Here is a 17534-nt window from a genome sequence, read left to right on the forward strand (position 1 = left end):
CATACTTGGCGACTTTAACAGCATTGTGGGCAGGACAGGTATCTTTGGCACAACAGTCGGTAAATTCAGCCTCAACGAGGAAACATCCCCAAATGGGGTTGAGGCTTATCGACTTCGCCGGGGCCCGAAATATGGTTATCTGTAGTACAAGATTCAAGCACAGAAAAATTCACCAAAACAAGAGCCACCAACCAGATCGATCACGTTGTGATAGACGGAAGACACGTCTCCAGTGTTTTAGACGTGCGTACACGCCGAGGTCCTAACATTGACTCAGAGCATTATCTTCTTGCAGCCAAGTTACGCCCCTGCTTCAGTGCAGCAAAAAAAGGACGTCAAAAACACAAGGAAGGAACAGTTAGCCGAACGATTTTCTTTCACATTTCCTTTGTCAAATATGATCGGGAACCCAATTTGTAGGAAAAGTCACACACTTTTACGTTGAGCTGATATTGAATGGTGGACTTAAGGATTTCATAAATACTGGACGCTTTCCGGAGGCTTAACGCATTACGCTTCCTTAGTAGAAATATTTTTTTTTTTGTGCCAGTTTGTTTATTACTTATGTATTCTAAAAATGTTTGAATTTGAAAAGAAAAACTTACAGAGTATTGAAATATCTGCCTACCCGGATATTGGAATACGTACTTTATCTCAATTTCTATTAATCCGACAACATGTCCGGACATTAGATTGTTACATGAGGATTGCAACGCGCCCGTAGGTCTATTGTGCCCCTATCGGACATTGAAATTTGACTTCATTTTAATTCCATCAACCGGACAGTTGAATTTGTCAATAAAATTATGTTTTTTACTATGATTTACTAAGATGATTTATTTTTAGATCATTTATGATCAATACTAAATATTTACTAAAACATTTTTACTCACAGTAACTTATAATTCCTACCTACAAAAATCTCTATGTCGCTAGTAAAAAAAAATATCTTTTTCACACTTCGTGATATGTGCACCAAACAAAATTTCTTTAATAAAATCGGTTGCGCAGTTATCATAAAATTATGCTTATCATAGCGTTAAAAATCGATCGCTGCTTCAAATGAGATTTTGAATAGAATTAAAAACTGTTCAAACATAACGGAACGAAAACGGTTGAATTCCGTGCAGCCGAAAGACGTTATCAAATCCCAATAGCCACCTTCTTTCTTTTTGCTATGTGGCAACTACGAAATGCGTTTGTTTTTGTGATTCCCTTTTCCACTTATTCAACACGTGTTTTGACAGAGAATGTAATTTGGAATCTACACTCCTTGGTTCTGAATGGAAAGGTGTACAACAAAATTCTAAATAAAATGGAATTATTTACAATAAATCGGTTAGTTTTCCTTTGATTGCTATGTAATCATTTAACTGAAAGTATACTTTTGCAGATACACCGCTGCGAAAACTGAGGAAGTGGGTAATAATGAGGAGGCTATTCTGCAGCAAATACTTCAAAAGGTGGAAAATCGTAAAAGAAAAAAGAGCACTGTTGAATTGCTTGATCTGGAAGCTACGCAAGAAAAAAAGAAAACTTTAGTTAATAATATTATTAGTAAAGATGAATCTAAATCGCAGACTAAAGACATTAAAACGGCGGAAAAAAGCGATGCTGATAGTGATAAAGATATTGATCCCATTGCCGACGAGAGTCGTGATTTTGAAGCAACTCATTTTCAAGTGCTCGGCGAAGATGTGGACAAAAGCAAGCCCAAGAAAGTCAATATGGTGTTACCTTCTTGGCTGGCGCATCCAACTATTATTTCAACAACAATTGCACCAAAAAGTGAGACAGCGTCTGACGAATCAGCTATTAATAGGCTTACCTATTTGGCACCACATATACGTCACTCACTCAAAGAAATGCAGTTCACGCGGCTATTTCCAGTGCAAACAGAAGTGATACCTTGGTTGCTTGAGGCCCAAGCGAAACCACCACCATTCCGACCGCGTGATATATGCGTTTCGGCGCCTACGGGCAGTGGTAAAACACTCGCGTTTGCCATTCCAGTTGTACAATTACTTGCTAATCGTGTTGAGCGCAAGATACGTGCATTGGTTGTGCTACCAGTGGCTGAGTTGGCATTGCAAGTTTTTAAAGTTTTCAAAAAGTTATGTGAAAAAACAGATCTGACCGTTTGTCTTTTATCCAAAAAGTTTCCATTCGCTCAGGAGCAAGAAAAATTAGTAGAGTTCTACAAGGGACACTACTACTCCAAAATCGATATTGTAGTGACAACACCTGGTCGATTGGTAGATCATTTGCATGCGACCAAAGGATTTTGTTTAAAAGCTTTGCGTTTTCTTGTTATTGACGAAGCTGATCGTATAATGGACGCAGTATTTCAAAATTGGCTTTATCATTTGGATGAACATGTGCGCACTACTTCTGATCAACTACTGTCAGGACGCGCAGCTCCACTATGTATTCGCGAATTGGAGTCCTCGTATGGTATACAACCGCATAAATTACTCTTTTCAGCGACGCTTTCACAAGACCCAGAAAAACTACAGAATTTACGATTATTCCAGCCTAAACTTTTTACATCCGTACTTGCTGATTTATCGGAAATGCAAGAAAAGTTCGCTGATGTAACTAATAGTGAAGAGCAAAAGAGTGAACAATTGAGGCGCGGGGAATTTATAGGCAAATACACAACGCCAGCTGAGCTGTCCGAGTGTTATTGCATCACAGAAAATCGCATTAAACCACTATCGCTTTTCGCTTTGATAAACGAAAATGAATGGACCAAATTTCTATGCTTCACAAATAGTGCCGAATCGTCGAGCCGGTAAATACATTAAATCAGCTTTTACAATCAAAATATGAGACCATAGAATAGAATAATACAAAGATCTTTCGTTTTGTTAGGTTATCATTCGTTTTGAAATCGCTATTTAAAGAAGAGTTGGTTATACGTGAGCTCAGTGCATCCATTACCCCAAAAGAGCGCGCAAATGTATTGAGTCAATTTGCGCGTGGACGTGTCCATGGGTAAATATGAATAAAGTTATTTGATTCAACACAAGTGAATAAATATATATTTTTTATAGTTTGGTATGTTCGGATGCATTAGCACGTGGTATAGACATACCCGATGTGGACGTCGTCATCTCTTACGATCTACCTAGACACATTAAAACCTACATACATCGTATTGGACGCACAGCGCGTGCAGGTAGTCCGGGCACGGCAATAACTATGCTAACACAAAAGGAACTGCAACAATTCAATGTAATGAATTTATTATTGTATTGAGTGAAGAGTGTATATATATTTTTATCTAAATAATAACTTTACATTACAGCATATTCTCGGAGAGGTGGGTAAAATTCTAACCAAGGAAATTTCGGTGAAGACGAACTATGAGGCGGAATACGCCAAACAATACACATTGGCACTACAAGATTTGCGCAAGAAAATTGAACAAGACAAACGCTTACAATTAATGAGAAAGGAACGCGTCAAGGATAACGCCAAATTGGCGGCTAAAGATCCTTCAAAGATGTCCGTTATGGAGAAGTTACAACTGCAGGCTTCGACACAAGTGGGTGATATGGAACAAGGCAGGAAAGAAAATCAAATTCAAGAAAATAATGTCAAGAATAAGTTGGTGAAGCGTAAGAAATTTAATGCAAGCGCAGGCAAAACTAAAGAAATACAAAAATAATGTGCCCAACTATATTCATGACGTGGCTTAGATTTATTTACTCATGCCACAAGGCATAATAGGTAGAAGTGTCTTCGCATTTTAATTTCCCAAATTACTTCCCATAAAGAGGTAGTCAATATTTGAGATGTGTTTCTAACTGTAAAGGATTAAAAAATAATGTTATCGAAGCTGCACACAAGCTGTAGTTCATTCGAAGTTGACAGTCGTTATCAAAATGAGATCTTCAAATAAAACTAATGTTTGTAAGTTTCTATTCAAGCAGTTTATTCCAGTTTTACATTTTATTTAAAAAAAAATACCACACTGCAAAATTTCGATAAGACATAAGTTTGTTTTTCTAATTTTAATTGATTTCGTTGCAATTTCTTCAAAAATGAATGCTTCTAATATTCCATTTTCTCATATATAATGGATTTTTAGTACTTATCTAATTTACTCTGCGAATACAATTTAACAACTAAAACCTTAAAACAAATTATAAATCTTCGTATAGAAATTACAAATCATTTTATTGTGGTGAAAAAAAAACAAACGAGTACGCAGTTTCTAATAATAGTTGTTTTTTATGATAATTATGCATTCAATTGTTGTGTAATACATACTGAAAGTAATAATGAATATTAAAATAAAATTTAAGTTTTGCGCGCTGGCAATGGCTAACTTTCAAATAAACTTATAGGGGATTAACGCTAAAACACAGCAAAGTTTTAGACAAACACTAAAACCAATATTCAATTGACTGTGTAGCAGACCTGCAGTGCCCGCTGTGTGGGTAATGTGGGGGGTGGGGGTAAGTGTTGTTGGTCAAACCAACTAAAATTAAACATAAATAAACATGGGAACACATTGGGAGATCTAGAAGCCAAACACTGCAGTTGTGAGTGAACTTTGTGGGTTTAAAATTGAATAAAAATGTAAGGTGAAGTATATGCCAGCTATTAAAAAACAAAAAAATATTTCATTTGTTGTAATGTTTTTCAGGTTCCTTTTAAGAACGGGAAACGTTTTTGTATGCTTTCTTTTGTTTTGTAACAACTTGACACAGAGTTTATATCACAGCCTTTTTATATTCACTTGGAGATTAAAAGACCACCTTCATTGAGGCGGAGAAAATAAAGCGTATGCACACATATAAACGCGATTTTGTTTTGGAACATTTTGGCGTGTCAGAAATTGTACGCCGCGAAAATACAATTCTTTATGAAATTGCTTTAATTTTATTTGAGGAATTTTGGAGATGAAAGTTGTATGTGGGAAGCTTCTCCATGTGTATATCTTAAATATACAAATCTACATTTAAATCTAAGGCATTTCAATTTTAATTTTTTTGTCTATAAGGACCAGTTCGGAGTATCTTTCAACAAAGTAAAAGTGTAATTTATGTATTATTTTGTGTCTTAGTTGCCTTATTCGGACGTTTAACCATCGAGTATAAAAGTATATGCATTGACTGCATTTTACAATGTTTCATTGTTATTACATGTTTTTTTTTTCAATATTCATTAAACTATAAATAATAATAAATTACCGCCTTTGACAGTAGGATACTAAGAATTTCATCAAAAAATATTTCTAAGTTGAATTCGCTTGCTTCAAGTAATTAGAAAATATATGGAATTAATCATATTTAATTAAATTATGTTAATTTTTCAAAACGTGCAAAAAATTAATATTTAATTACAAAAATACTTAAGTTTGAACAGGGACTGATACGTAAATATGTATTACAATTATTTTTCGTTATATATGTTTTTCATAAAGAAATATTTAATTGAACTTTATGGAATCGAGAAATTCACAAAAGTATTTCTGTGCAAAACATAAAAAACAAAAAATAAAAAAAGGAAAATAAAAGTTAATTAAAGTAAATTTTACTTTTGAACAACAATTTTTCATTTAAATTTAATGTTAAATATTTGTTTTTCAGTTCAGTCCCTGGTTAAAAATTAGCTTTAGCTGCGATTGTGCAGCAAGTAGCATTATTTCATTGTTTTGAAAATGCGCACAGTCTTAGTCTTTTTTATCCTTTGAAACACCCCAATAAGGAAACTAGCATGAACAAATTAGTAGTGAATGAGAGATTTCAAATTTAGCATTATTTTCGTTTGATTTGCGAGGGGTGTCCGTATGCCTTTTTGAGAACTACTCTTACTATGTTAATTGCAATGGAGTAAATACTCATTTACCGTACAATATAAATTCAAATAATTACAAAATTAGCTGAAATACATGAAATTTGTGTCCACTTGCTATTCATATTGACATGTTTCTTCCAATTGCCATTTACAGCGTTTGCAGGAAAGCAACAATTTCTGGGTTCGAATTGGCCACAGCAGTGAATTTGTCTGGATAATTTTCACGAATTTCTTGCAGTAGACCCAACGCGGTGTCGTATGTCTCCCTCTCTGTGTATTCCTTTTTGTATAGCACGTGTATGGCAATGGCTATAACCTGCTCTAATGAAGAGGCGATCGCATCTCGTGCTTGCAAATATAGCTGCTTCAAGCACTTGAAGATTGAAGCGTTTTCATCGAAATCTTCGCGTAGTGGCAAATGTTGCATAAATACTGGCAACACCTGTGGCAGCGGCACCAAAGAACTGTTGCTAATGATCAGACGTGCAATAGCACCACAAATATTGTCCAAAGCACTGGGTTTGGTTTCCTTGGAAACAGCCTGGGAGAGGGCATTTAGAACGTGTGGATAAGCTCTGCAAACAACAAAGTACGATTAAAAAAAGATTACAAATAAAGATAAGAGCATACTTACTCATATGATTTATCTCCAGAGTATAGCACCAATTCACCCAGGCCGTATACGGCGTTTTGGCGAGCTTGATCGAATTCGTCAGAGAGACCAGCGATCATAACTGGACAGAATGTGTTGAAAAATGCGCCGGTGTGATTTCCCAGTGGTGCAAAACATTCAGCTAAAGCGCCATAGGCGAAAGCGCGCTGTGATTCAAGGTCCTCATTTTTCTTCGCCTTTTGCTGTAAATGGTTTTCATAAGTAAAACATACATGCAAAATGTCATATCTTTCGTAACATACCAATTTTTGCAAAACAATTGGATAAGTGCGCTCAAAGTATGGTCTAAACTGATCCGGTCCCATGGCTGCGCCTAACAATGGCAGCATATTGCCAGCACCCTCTACGATGGCCTCATCGTATTCACTCTCCTCAGCATCCTCATCATCATCGCCAGTAGACTCGTCAAATTGACAAGCGACCTTGCCCTGTAGCACGTCGGTTATACAAGAGAAGACAACATCACGAAGTTCAACCGTTGGCAAAGAGATTTGTTTCAGCTCTTTCAAAAGATCACCTAAACCTTCAAGCGCAGACAGCACAACAGAAACTTCTTCATCGTCATGCACAATTTGACCCAACTTAGGTATCAAGATCGTAATAGCATTGGAAACGCCTTGCAAATCTTGCTGTTTGTACAGAGCCACAATGAACGAGCTCAATGCGTCAATTGACACTTTACGTATGTCCTCCTGTGGATGATCGATCATTTTGTAAACATTTTGATAAGATTTCTCCAAGTAAGGGATGAAAGCGGCGCCGGTATGTTCGGCAAATTCCTTCAATGCCAAAATGGCCTCCTCTTTTTCATCTAAATATGAGTTTTCAACACTGTATCCCGCGATGTTATCCAAATCATCATCCTCCCCATCAGAGTTTTCAATATCGATATCATCTTCGTTCTCATCAGCCTCCTCGGCTGGCGCTGGTACACCATCATCGTCTTTAAATTCCGGAACGACCTCCTCCGTCGAGAGTATAGATTCAAACATGCGTTCAATTACCTTCGGGAAAACGGAGGCCATCTCCTCATTAACCACCTCAGCCAATGAGGCAATTAAATTGTAAAGAGCACGACGTACATCAGGATCCTCAGCCTTCTCGAGTAAATTCAAAGCGAACGTCATGGTATCAGTGGCCAACGGCATGAAGTTCTGCTTGCCGATCGTGCGTGCCAAGGCAGCTAGAGTGTCGATGGCTTGTGGACGCAGACTGATAATATCCTCGTTTTCTGTTGGAGCCAAATATGATTGCAGTATGGTGATCAAGCGTGGGAAATAGGGTAACATATTCTCATTTGTGGCATTTGCGGCAGCTGAAATGGCACTTAAAGCCAATTCACGCACACGAACCGAGTTGTTAGGATTCAAAGCTTCGAATAAACTGCAATGAAGAAATATTCATATTCACTTACTTAGCTCTATTCATTAGTTCTATATGATTATTTACATTTCCATAAGCACCGGCAAGTGTGGCACCAATTCGTCTTCCAAATTCTCGCAAAACGTTTCTAGGGCATAGAACATACGATCAATGTGTTTGGGTTCAGTGCCGCCGCTCTGAGGAAAAGAAGGAGAATAGGATATTTAATTAGTCACCGCATTATAATCTAGATTTATTTGATAAAAGCTGGCTAAAGTGCGAAAGAAAATCAATTCAAAAAACTACTTGTTCGCTACAGTGCAAGAACGAAAAATAATAACTAGCATAATTAGCACAAATTTCACTACATAATTAGTTAAAACCGATTTTCGCTTGATTTGCAGCTGATTCATATAAAGTATTGTATCAGTTTTAGGCGGCCATGGCTCGGTGACTACATCGTTCGGCCAGGATGCCTTTGGTAAGCGTTAGTGGAAAGGAAAAAACACAAAGAGAGCCAAAAATGTACAAAGTTACCAAAGAAGCAGTATTAACGCAATTTGATTTTTCAATGTGTACATAGGCAATTGAATAAATAGCTTCAGTTCGGTAAGAAGAATAAATACACGCTTTTCAATTCGATAACTTACTCGCAATTCGTTGCAGAGCTGGTGCAAAAATTCAAAGAGTATTGGTAGAATTTGAGGTGCGAATTTTGTGATGTCTGGTTGCAAATGTTCGGAGAATTGTCCCAGCGCAAAGAAGGCGGCATTGCGTACAAGTGGTATTGGGTCGGTGATGCCAACTTTAACAATATTTAGCATGGTTTCGAGATATTTGTTGCATATAGCCTCCGAGCATCCTTCGGCTATAACGGCCATGCTTAAGTAGGCAGCGCGACGTGGCAGTGGGTCCTGACCCTGCAAAGCGGGCTCCAAAAGTTGCAACAATGGCGGAATCAATTTCTCTGGTGGCACGCTCAGTGCAAGCAAATCCATTGTTTGAGTAGCTGTGGTCATCGGGTTCGAATTGTCCTCACCCAAAAAGTATTCTTCATCATCTAAAATTTAATAAAATAAAATTTTATGGATACGTACATATATAATATAAAATACCAATTGCACCAACAGCAAATGTTAAAATATGGATTGTAAAAACTGAGAGCACTCACCATCTTCGTCTTCTGGTTCAGTTGCCATCAAATTGAAAACTACGCGAATTATGGGCTCGATCAACTTCTGTTTGATAATCAATTTCTTCTTAAGGCGCACCAACCAACCAACGTAAGCCACGGCTTTAATGCGCACAGCGCTATCAAGTTGGGCATTACTAGCTGCCTCCAAGCAGAACTCCAACAACATTTTGATGTGATTGTTCAGCAATTTAGCATTCAAATCGGCCATACTCTCGAGAATATCGAAAGCATGAACAAATTGATCGACCTCAGGCTGCACAGCAAATGCTTGGAGGGATTTAACTATCAACGGTATGGATTTCTGCAACGTTTGTTCGGCTGTGTTGTGACCCAATGTAAACGGCACCAAATAAGTCATACCAGTTAGAATGTTGAAAATAACAGGCGTAGCCATGTTGCCAGTTGCTTCGGTGGCCACCAAAGCAGCAGTGAACATTTCACAAACCGATTCCATATGTTGCAAAAATTGATCCGGCGCCGCGTCAGCCAAAATAGCAAATGTAGACGAGCCTAGTTCGCTCTGCTTAGGATCGGCCGAAGAGCAATAGCTGTAGATGAACTTTAACACTTCGCTCATCCATGAGTCGGACTTTTTGGCTTCGTGACGCACTAAAACACCAACAAATTGAGCAATGGCTTTACGCACAGACTTTTGCTGCTCCTGCATGAGGGCATTAAGCATACCCTGCTTAATTCTACACAAAAATAAACATTAGCTTGTATTTAAACAATTTCCTAAATAATCTATGAATCTTGCACTTACATCTGCTGTTGCTCAACCGGTACTTTGTTCCATTGACGCAATTTTGCTAAGTGCTTCTTAAGTAGTACAGCAGAATATTGACGCACCTGTGGCTCTGGTGCCGAGACGGCAATTTCACAAAGAGCTGGTACAGTCTCCGGATGCTTGTAAGCCTCCTGTAAATCAGCGGTGGCCTGAAAACAAACATTTATTATTAAAAATAATATGAAGCAACTGTCAATAAAAAAAAAATAAGCACGGCAAAAAAGAATTTTAAGCAATATTGTATTTTGTTAAATATTTCAAATTGCCAAATAAATGAAATAGTGGAAACGGATTTATATTTTCTCCTAAATGACATGTAAAAGAAAAAATGTTTATTAACTTTGGAAAATAAAATCCAAGGTTGAATTTTCTCATGACCTTACACATACTACATACCTACATAATAATTCGCAAATATATTTCATTTTATTCCTTTATACATGTATTTATAAATAAATATAGGTCGAAAACATTTTAAATATATCTGTAAGAACTGAATAATTTAAACACATAGGAATGGTATAAAAGGATAAACACAACTTTTTACTCATTTACAATAAATGGCAAATTTATGCGAGTTAAGTCGAATAATATATCAGAAAAGACACTTATGTATATGTGTCTTGAACGTTAAATTAATAACATGTATGTATGTATGTATGTATGTACTCAGCTAGCGTAAATAAAAGAAACGTGGCTCTTAAAGCTATTAAAATTCCAATATGTATGACTTGCCTAAGGCATGGTATATAAACCAAAAAATTATCACGACGCACCAGCATGTGCTCTCGAGTATTTAAATTAATTAAGGAGGCATGTATGATTATTACTCATCCCAAAGATGATAGGTAAAGCATAGAAGAAACAATTAAAAAGTGTACATTTGTTCGTTCAGACATATTTGGAAGGTTCATAGATGTATATACATACATATGGATGTGTATGTTTGTATCTAGCAAATTAATATGTGATGTGAGATGCGTTGTTATTTGGCCCCACCCCACATCCAACAACATTATTAGCGAATATATGTGATGCATGCCTTTGGATAGGAACGCAACAGTTCCATTCATTTCTTTACTTTTAAATTAAATGTATGTACGTGTGCACATAAAAGTATATACAGATATATATTGTATGTATATATACATATATATATATATCTGTATGCTGCTTTTGCTTAATCGAACTGATATTCGGTAGTTTAAAGGTATTATATATTGGACTTGGCAACCGAATGCAAAATATACACATGTATTAAAAGCAAATGCGTGATTTCAAAAATTTCAAAACCGTTTTCTTTGTATTGAGATAGCCGGCCGGCGTGAAAGAAATCGGTCGTATCAAACACTGCACAGCAATTGGGTGGGCGGTAGCACACGTTTACTTTAAATAAACACACCTACATACATATGTGCATTATTTTATAAACCAAGCTAACACGTGTTTTACTGCAATTTAAAAGATATGCATAAATATTACATTGTTAATTATATGTTACATGCAACACATATTCTGTTATGTTAAAAAATTAGTTAAGTGAAATTTTCAAATTTTTTATACGAGTACTATGGAAATATATCAGTTTTAACATAAATTTTTTCTAAGCTTTCACTTTTGTTTCGTTAAAAAATAGTATGCGTTGCAAAAAATTAAAGATATGTACAAAGAGAATTGAATTGAAAGCAGCAAAGATGAAATTATAGACGAGAAGAAAATTCAAATATGACATAAAGATTACAGTACGATGAAGAACATAGCAAAGCACGCGAGCTGATGATGGCGCGCATCCACGTGTTTTTGTCGTTAGAATGACTTTCTCCATTTTACAAGTAAAGAAATTATTTGTTGAATTCTTTTTTTACTTTTAACATTTATCCTAATATACAATTCCACTCACTCTTTAAAGTATTTTGACATTTTTTGTAATTAACCCAGGATATAGCTATTTTAAAATCTGTAGTACATACCTTTTTGATTACATCGTTATCCGAAGAAAGTAAATTTGTAATAATCTGGGTCATTTGCTGCATTTTGGATTCTAAAAATTGTTTTCCGTTCCCCAAAGACACTTATTCCAGTGGTTTTTCGCTCTTTTCGCTAAAAAATTACACGCTTGCAAATTTGCCAATTATTTGCTTATCTTCCTTTGCGCCAATTGCTTTATGTTCCTTCGTTTTTCACACGCACATACAACCGAACTTACACGTGAATACAAAGAAATGTATCGCAATTTCGGCTTTTTGCATATAATTATTTGCAAAAAGTTACGTGAATTGCACCAATATTCTTAGTACTACCTCACCAGGCAGATGATTTTCAAAGAATGATTGAATAAAAATAGCTAAGAAGAAAATTAACTGAAAGCTTTTTCTTGTATATTGCGCAAAAAATAATTCGAATTGTGATCCGAATATGTGACTGACTTCGCCTTGCTTGCTTTCGTTGTTTGCTGCTTTGCTGGTTTGCCTTTGATGATTCGTGGTGGAGAAGAAATATTCTGAAAAGCACTAAAATGTATTGTTAGGGATGGGAGTTGAGAATTGGATGCAACCCTTTTTTAAACACAAAGTTAATTTTTAACGACTTGCTTTCATTTTTCCTACTCTGCGTCCAATATTTTTTATTGTTTGAAATTAAAAAAAAAAAATAAGTTTATTTTAACTTTAATTTAAATTGATTATATACATATTTTACATCGCACCTATAGATAAAATTTAAATTAATTTAAAATAATTAATTAAATTATTTAATTGTGTAGCCATGGAAGCAATATTTCTTCTAAAATTACGTCCAACAAATGCATATCATAAATTATGGAATTGAATATATCTTATTATTTTAGTAAATTGTGAATAATCTAATATCAAAGTTCAATGTAACCAAATAGTCCCACAATTTATTGCAAGTTCTTACTTCGTACTGTACAATTGTAGTGCAACCTTGTGGATACGATGGCTTAATATCCACCATTTTAATTTTAAACCCGATTTGCGCCAACTTCATATTCTTCGCAGGCTCTCTTAAATATCCAATAAAAATATTAATGGGTTGATATAAAATCCTGCGATCAGTGCCAAGATTTGCGTATACTTAAAATTAATTATTATATATACTAAATAATTTGGATTATAATAAGTTGTTGCCTGCTTTGGATATTAGTAAGAATAGTGTCAAGACAGTGTCCAAAGGAATTTTCTTTGTTTATTTTAGTTGTTAATTTGATTGAACCTGAATTGAAAAGGCTCATCATGGATAATCGTGCCATTGAGCAAAAAAATTTATCTGATTCGCTGGGTGTTTTAAACTTGGATGGCTTAAGAGGTAAAGTATATATATATATTATAAATAATATTTTTGTAATTAAAATGTTTTACAGTTTTTGGCGAGATGTCTAATTCTTCAATATCAAGCAGTAAGCCTATCAATGAGCGTTTGAATGTGAGTTTGTAATCCTAATTCATATGTATATTGTTAAAATTCAAATTTACAATATTATAATTGAATTAATAGAAAGAGCGATTGAGAGCGTTAGAAACATTGGAAAAAGCTAATAAGACAATGAAATCGGATGTGAATAAAATTATACAACAAAGTTTTGCTAAAAAGGATTTTAGAGATCCAGATCCCATAACAACATCGTCAAACAGCTCTTCAAGTAAATATTTTTTGACTTAATTTACTAATATTTTTTTAAAATAAATTTCTTTTAGAGTTTAATCGAACCGAATATGTACCCTATCATAGACCTGATTCTATTAATATTTCGGATTTGGTAATGGACGAGAGTATAAATTTAGATTTTAAAAGTACTGTTTCGACAAGTAACAATACAAAAGTTTCTTTTGAACCTTCCGAAATAACTGGGCGATCTACACACTACAAGGACCGTAAATCTCAAAAAAATCCGAAAAATAGTATGGCATCCACATCTAGTCGTCTGTCCGTCGGTGACATCCTTGCTACTTCGTTTGCGCCTAAAGCACGAAATCTCGGTGAGGTATTGGGAGAACGTACATCTTTTTCAAGTACAACTTTAGGAAGCCTAAGTAATTCGAGAAGTTTACTTCGGACAGCAGACTTGTCTCTGAATACTTCAGAAGCTACTTTTAGTAATAAATCTGCCGTTGTCGGAGGACAATTTTCATTTAATGTCACAAATGAATCCACAGTCAACGCGGAGGAATTTCAACCAGCTGAGAATATGCATTCCAAACTGTTGATGGATGAAATAGCTTGGGCACAAGAATTCGCCGCAATACCCACATCTGACCTAAATAAAAGTATGAAAGATAAGATGGTAGATGTAAAAGATTTTGATTTGCAATCAAACCCAAATAGGTAATGTTTGCTTTCCGACTTTGTAATAAGTTTTCTATATTTGTATGTATATTGATATTTATATTGTTTTTTGTATTTCTAGTTCCCTATTTTCTCGAGATCCAAATTTTTCAATGGGTCGATTTTTTAATCAACGCTCAGAAGATTTGCAAAATATTGTAAAGTCGTTAAGTCCAGAGCGCATGCGGCCACCAATAGCATTAGTAGATGAGACTCAAAGCTCACTTAGTTCAACTACTCCTTTAGGTACAACAAAAGCATCTCAATCTACAAATGACGTAGACCGCACCCCTCAAATAGATAACAGAACTTATAGCATAGCTCCTAAAATAAATCAGAGTACGGCAGCGGATTTAGGTAAAATTATTCGAGATAAACATGAGAGTAAAGACTCTGGAAATGGCACAAAAGAAGACGAATCCTATTTGCTCTCTCTATCTCACATTAAAAAGGCGTTTAGTAAGTATTTTCGCTTAGAGCACAGCACTTTTTTTCTTACCTTTGCATTATGTATTATATTTTAGTAAAAAATTCGGATAATGACATCCCATCCACTGATCTTATCGATTTGCTAAAGAAACCGAAGCGTCCTAAATCGCCACAAAATCTTGGACAAGCGGAATTTGAACAAAATGGTAAGCAATTGCAAACTCAGACAAAGGAGGCGCAAGAGGTTAAAGTAGCGCATAAAAAATATGCAGGAAATTCTACTGTAAGAAGTTCCATTGAGCAATACACAAAGAGCCTTAATACTCTCGAGGAATTGTTATCGGAAAACAAGGAGAATTTAGATCCACAAAGAATGCGTGGATCTGAGTCACAAGCTGACACTATAAGCTTTACAGAATCGCTGCTGGATGCCAGCGATTTAAAGGAATTGCAGCAAAGCATAAATCAGCCACGTTCCCCACTCAGTCCATTGAATATACCAACGGTTAGACTATCACCAGATCAAACAGATGTACAAGTAAGATCTTCTAAAATATATATTAAAACCCCGGAGAGATTGGACGACAATTCTAAAATGATAGCTAATGAATCAGTGATATCGAAGACTTCTCCTTCTAATAGCCGGGCGGCTAGTAATAAGAATAACAAACCAACTCTCCTCACACCAAATGGAAAATCTCCGTCCGTGGTAAGTCCAACATTGACGTTAAAACAGAAGCCACTTAGCTCTACAAGGTTGGATGAACAAAAAAGCGAATGTGACTTCATAGCTATTTCTCCGAATCTCTCCAAATCTATGACATCTTCTAAGGCTATTTCCGCTGAACGCACGTTATTAGCCAACGGAAGCCCCTATAACGGCTTGAACTCTGGTGTGCCATCTCCTCCGCACAGCTATATGTCGTCACAACCGTCGTCGCCTATTGCAGAGAATCATAATGAGAATTATCGGGGTGGTTGTGAAAATTGTTCACCTCAACTGCGAGTTAAACCCCAAACTAGCACCACAGGTAGAATCCGTCGTACCACTTCATCCCCATCAATCAGTGAACGCAGCGCTAAGAGTATTGTACCGATGCGCACTACCAGTGCGCAATCTTTACGAAATGGTAGTAGCAATGGAGGCGTTGTGCGCAGTGTCTCGCGATGCTCCAGTAGCAGCGAATTCAGCCACCGTGATGGCAATGCTATACCCCTGAAGGTGACCGCGGTGGAATTGTCTTGGGGAAGTACACGTCTGAGAAACGCCGCCCATAAGACAATGCAAATAAAGAATACGGCTAGCAAGAAACTCACGTTACGTATCGATGTGCATGGTCCAGGTTATCAGCTGATCAATATGCCAGGAAATAATTCATTAACACTGCAGTCGCAGGAGTGTCGAACTATTGCGGTGAGCTTTTGTCCAACGGTCATTGGTGCTGCCATCGGCAAACTGTCATTTTATGCTCCACAAAACACTTCCGTTGCCCATAATAGTGCTTCCACAGCCAGCATGTCTTCATTTTTGGATATTCCCCTCTATGGCTATGGCGGTCACTGCAGTGTTGTGGCCCAAGAAGTAAACATTGCTCCTGTAGGTATGGCCTTTCTACAAATGGGCTATCTGCATGAGCTCTCGCAGCCAATACAGCGCTCAATACGTGTCTACAATAAAGGTCCACTTCTGGGCTTCGCATTGGCTTCAATTGATTCAGTTGGACTCCGTCTACCACGCCTATGTAGTGCTTTCGAAATACAACCCTCTGCTATGCTCATACCGCCTGGTTCGTCAGCAATGTTGCGTGTTGTGTTTCGACCACAGCGCGAGGATGTGAAAAAAATTACCCGTCAAACCAAGTCGGTGTTGACACTAGCCAATTTGCGTTTAATATCCGGCGATGAGGCGAACAGACAACGCATGCGCCAATTAGTTGCGCGCATGTCGGCCGACGAACGCGCCAACCTAAGTTCATCTAAATCCCTGGAAGCATTGTGGGAAAAGCTACCTGGCGAAAAAGATATTGAAGAGCTGCAGTTGTTCAAAGAATCGCCGACCTTAACGTTCGATCTGTTGACAAACATGCGCATACACGAAGTGGCTCTTACCATTAACGACGATTACTTGGACGAGACTATAAAGTCGACCTCGTCATTTTATTTTCCCGATGAGGATGAAACACTATTGTTTCGTACCGTGTGCAGTCCATCGCCCAGCAACAATGCAGACGGATCGGGTCCTGTTTTAGATCGTGTCGATGAACTAACTGAGGATGAGGTGGAGCAAGCAGCCAACAGTAATAACTCATCGGCACGCGGCGAAGCTTGTTGCTGGTCAGTTTTGCCGAGTTCACTAAACTTTCATTTGCGCGGTGAAAAGCATATGATAAGCTCTTCGATTTTCATCTGCAACTCATTTAAATCGCGACAATACTTTGAAGTGAGCACCAATCGGAAAAATTTATTGCAGTTGAAGCCTACAGACGGTTATGTGGAACCCGATGGTGGCCACTTGGAGGTGGAAGTGAAATTGCGGGTTGACAAATTGAATGTCGACAATAGAACAGAACCCATTTATATAACGGTATTATTTAAAATTGTACTTATTTTAAAAGATATTAACATTTTACTTTGCTCTGATGCTAGGTTTCTATGGAAAATGAGCATATAACTGTGCCAGTGAAGTTGAGCGATGAAGCGCGCCCGCAGTAGCACGCCTGATGTAAATATATGTGTCCACGCTAAATGCGCTGTCAGCAGCATTATATGTTATGATAATATTTTTTGCCGTTATTCGTCTATTCATCTGTTTTAAAACACTTCTTTTTATATTTTATACCGTTATTTTATGCATGAGTTTTACAATTTGTTTTACAATTGCAGCTGCTACTTCTGATATTTATTAATAAATGTACGAAATATTTTCTTCCAAAATA

At 36.7% G+C, this 17534-nt stretch overlaps 3 protein-coding genes across 4 annotated transcripts; 2 read left to right on the forward strand and 1 right to left on the reverse strand.

Moving 5' to 3' along the window:
- The first annotated feature begins 1240 nt into the window (after positions 1 to 1240).
- LOC126761974 (probable ATP-dependent RNA helicase Dbp73D) lies at positions 1241 to 3687 on the forward strand. Its single transcript, XM_050478422.1, has 5 exons — positions 1241 to 1338; positions 1394 to 2794; positions 2875 to 2997; positions 3057 to 3237; positions 3311 to 3687. The coding sequence occupies exons 1-5, from the start codon at positions 1316 to 1318 to the stop codon at positions 3671 to 3673; spliced, it is 2091 nt and encodes a 696-aa protein (XP_050334379.1). The 5' UTR covers positions 1241 to 1315; the 3' UTR covers positions 3674 to 3687.
- Positions 3688 to 3915: 228 nt separating this feature from the next.
- Positions 3916 to 12299, reverse strand: LOC126761970 (importin-4). 2 transcript variants are annotated; one of them, XM_050478410.1, is made up of 9 exons: positions 11799 to 12299; positions 9805 to 9977; positions 9018 to 9736; positions 8497 to 8906; positions 8215 to 8322; positions 7934 to 8043; positions 6727 to 7867; positions 6446 to 6666; positions 3916 to 6386 (listed from the first exon to the last, which is right to left on the reverse strand). In XM_050478410.1, the coding sequence occupies exons 1-9, from the start codon at positions 11859 to 11861 to the stop codon at positions 5960 to 5962; spliced, it is 3372 nt and encodes a 1123-aa protein (XP_050334367.1). In that variant the 5' UTR covers positions 11862 to 12299; the 3' UTR covers positions 3916 to 5959. The 2 variants fall into 2 exon arrangements, with proteins under 2 accessions (XP_050334367.1, XP_050334368.1); XM_050478411.1 differs by lacking the exon at positions 8215 to 8322.
- Positions 12300 to 12816: 517 nt separating this feature from the next.
- On the forward strand, positions 12817 to 17532 carry LOC126761967 (uncharacterized). Its single transcript, XM_050478407.1, has 7 exons — positions 12817 to 13152; positions 13208 to 13269; positions 13342 to 13486; positions 13542 to 14169; positions 14252 to 14628; positions 14694 to 17182; positions 17245 to 17532. Exons 1-7 carry the CDS (start codon positions 13080 to 13082, stop codon positions 17308 to 17310), a joined length of 3840 nt encoding a protein of 1279 aa, XP_050334364.1. The 5' UTR covers positions 12817 to 13079; the 3' UTR covers positions 17311 to 17532.
- Positions 17533 to 17534: the final 2 nt, after the last annotated feature.

The sequence above is a fragment of the Bactrocera neohumeralis genome, chromosome 6 (genome assembly GCF_024586455.1).
Source record: "Bactrocera neohumeralis isolate Rockhampton chromosome 6, APGP_CSIRO_Bneo_wtdbg2-racon-allhic-juicebox.fasta_v2, whole genome shotgun sequence".
In the NCBI taxonomy this organism is placed as follows: Eukaryota; Metazoa; Arthropoda; class Insecta; order Diptera; family Tephritidae; genus Bactrocera; species Bactrocera neohumeralis.

Bases quoted from the DNA above. Each gene is read 5' to 3' on its own strand.
- LOC126761967 (XM_050478407.1), top strand. From the start codon at position 13,080: ATGGATAATCGTGCCATTGAGCAAAAAAATTTATCTGATTCGCTGGGT. The intron at 14,170-14,251 runs GTAATGTTTGCT...TTGTATTTCTAG, and splicing joins TTGCAATCAAACCCAAATAG to TTCCCTATTTTCTCGAGATC. The intron at 14,629-14,693 runs GTAAGTATTTTC...ATTATATTTTAG, and splicing joins TCACATTAAAAAGGCGTTTA to TAAAAAATTCGGATAATGAC.
- LOC126761970 (XM_050478410.1), bottom strand. From the start codon at position 11,861: ATGCAGCAAATGACCCAGATTATTACAAATTTACTTTCTTCGGATAAC. The intron at 9,737-9,804 runs GTAAGTGCAAGA...ATTTTTGTGTAG, and splicing joins CCGGTTGAGCAACAGCAGAT to AATTAAGCAGGGTATGCTTA. The intron at 8,323-8,496 runs GTAAGTTATCGA...CGCTTACCAAAG, and splicing joins AGCTCTGCAACGAATTGCGA to GCATCCTGGCCGAACGATGT.
- LOC126761974 (XM_050478422.1), top strand. From the start codon at position 1,316: ATGGAATTATTTACAATAAATCG. The intron at 2,795-2,874 runs GTAAATACATTA...TCGTTTTGTTAG, and splicing joins AGTGCCGAATCGTCGAGCCG to GTTATCATTCGTTTTGAAAT. The intron at 2,998-3,056 runs GTAAATATGAAT...TATTTTTTATAG, and splicing joins GCGCGTGGACGTGTCCATGG to TTTGGTATGTTCGGATGCAT.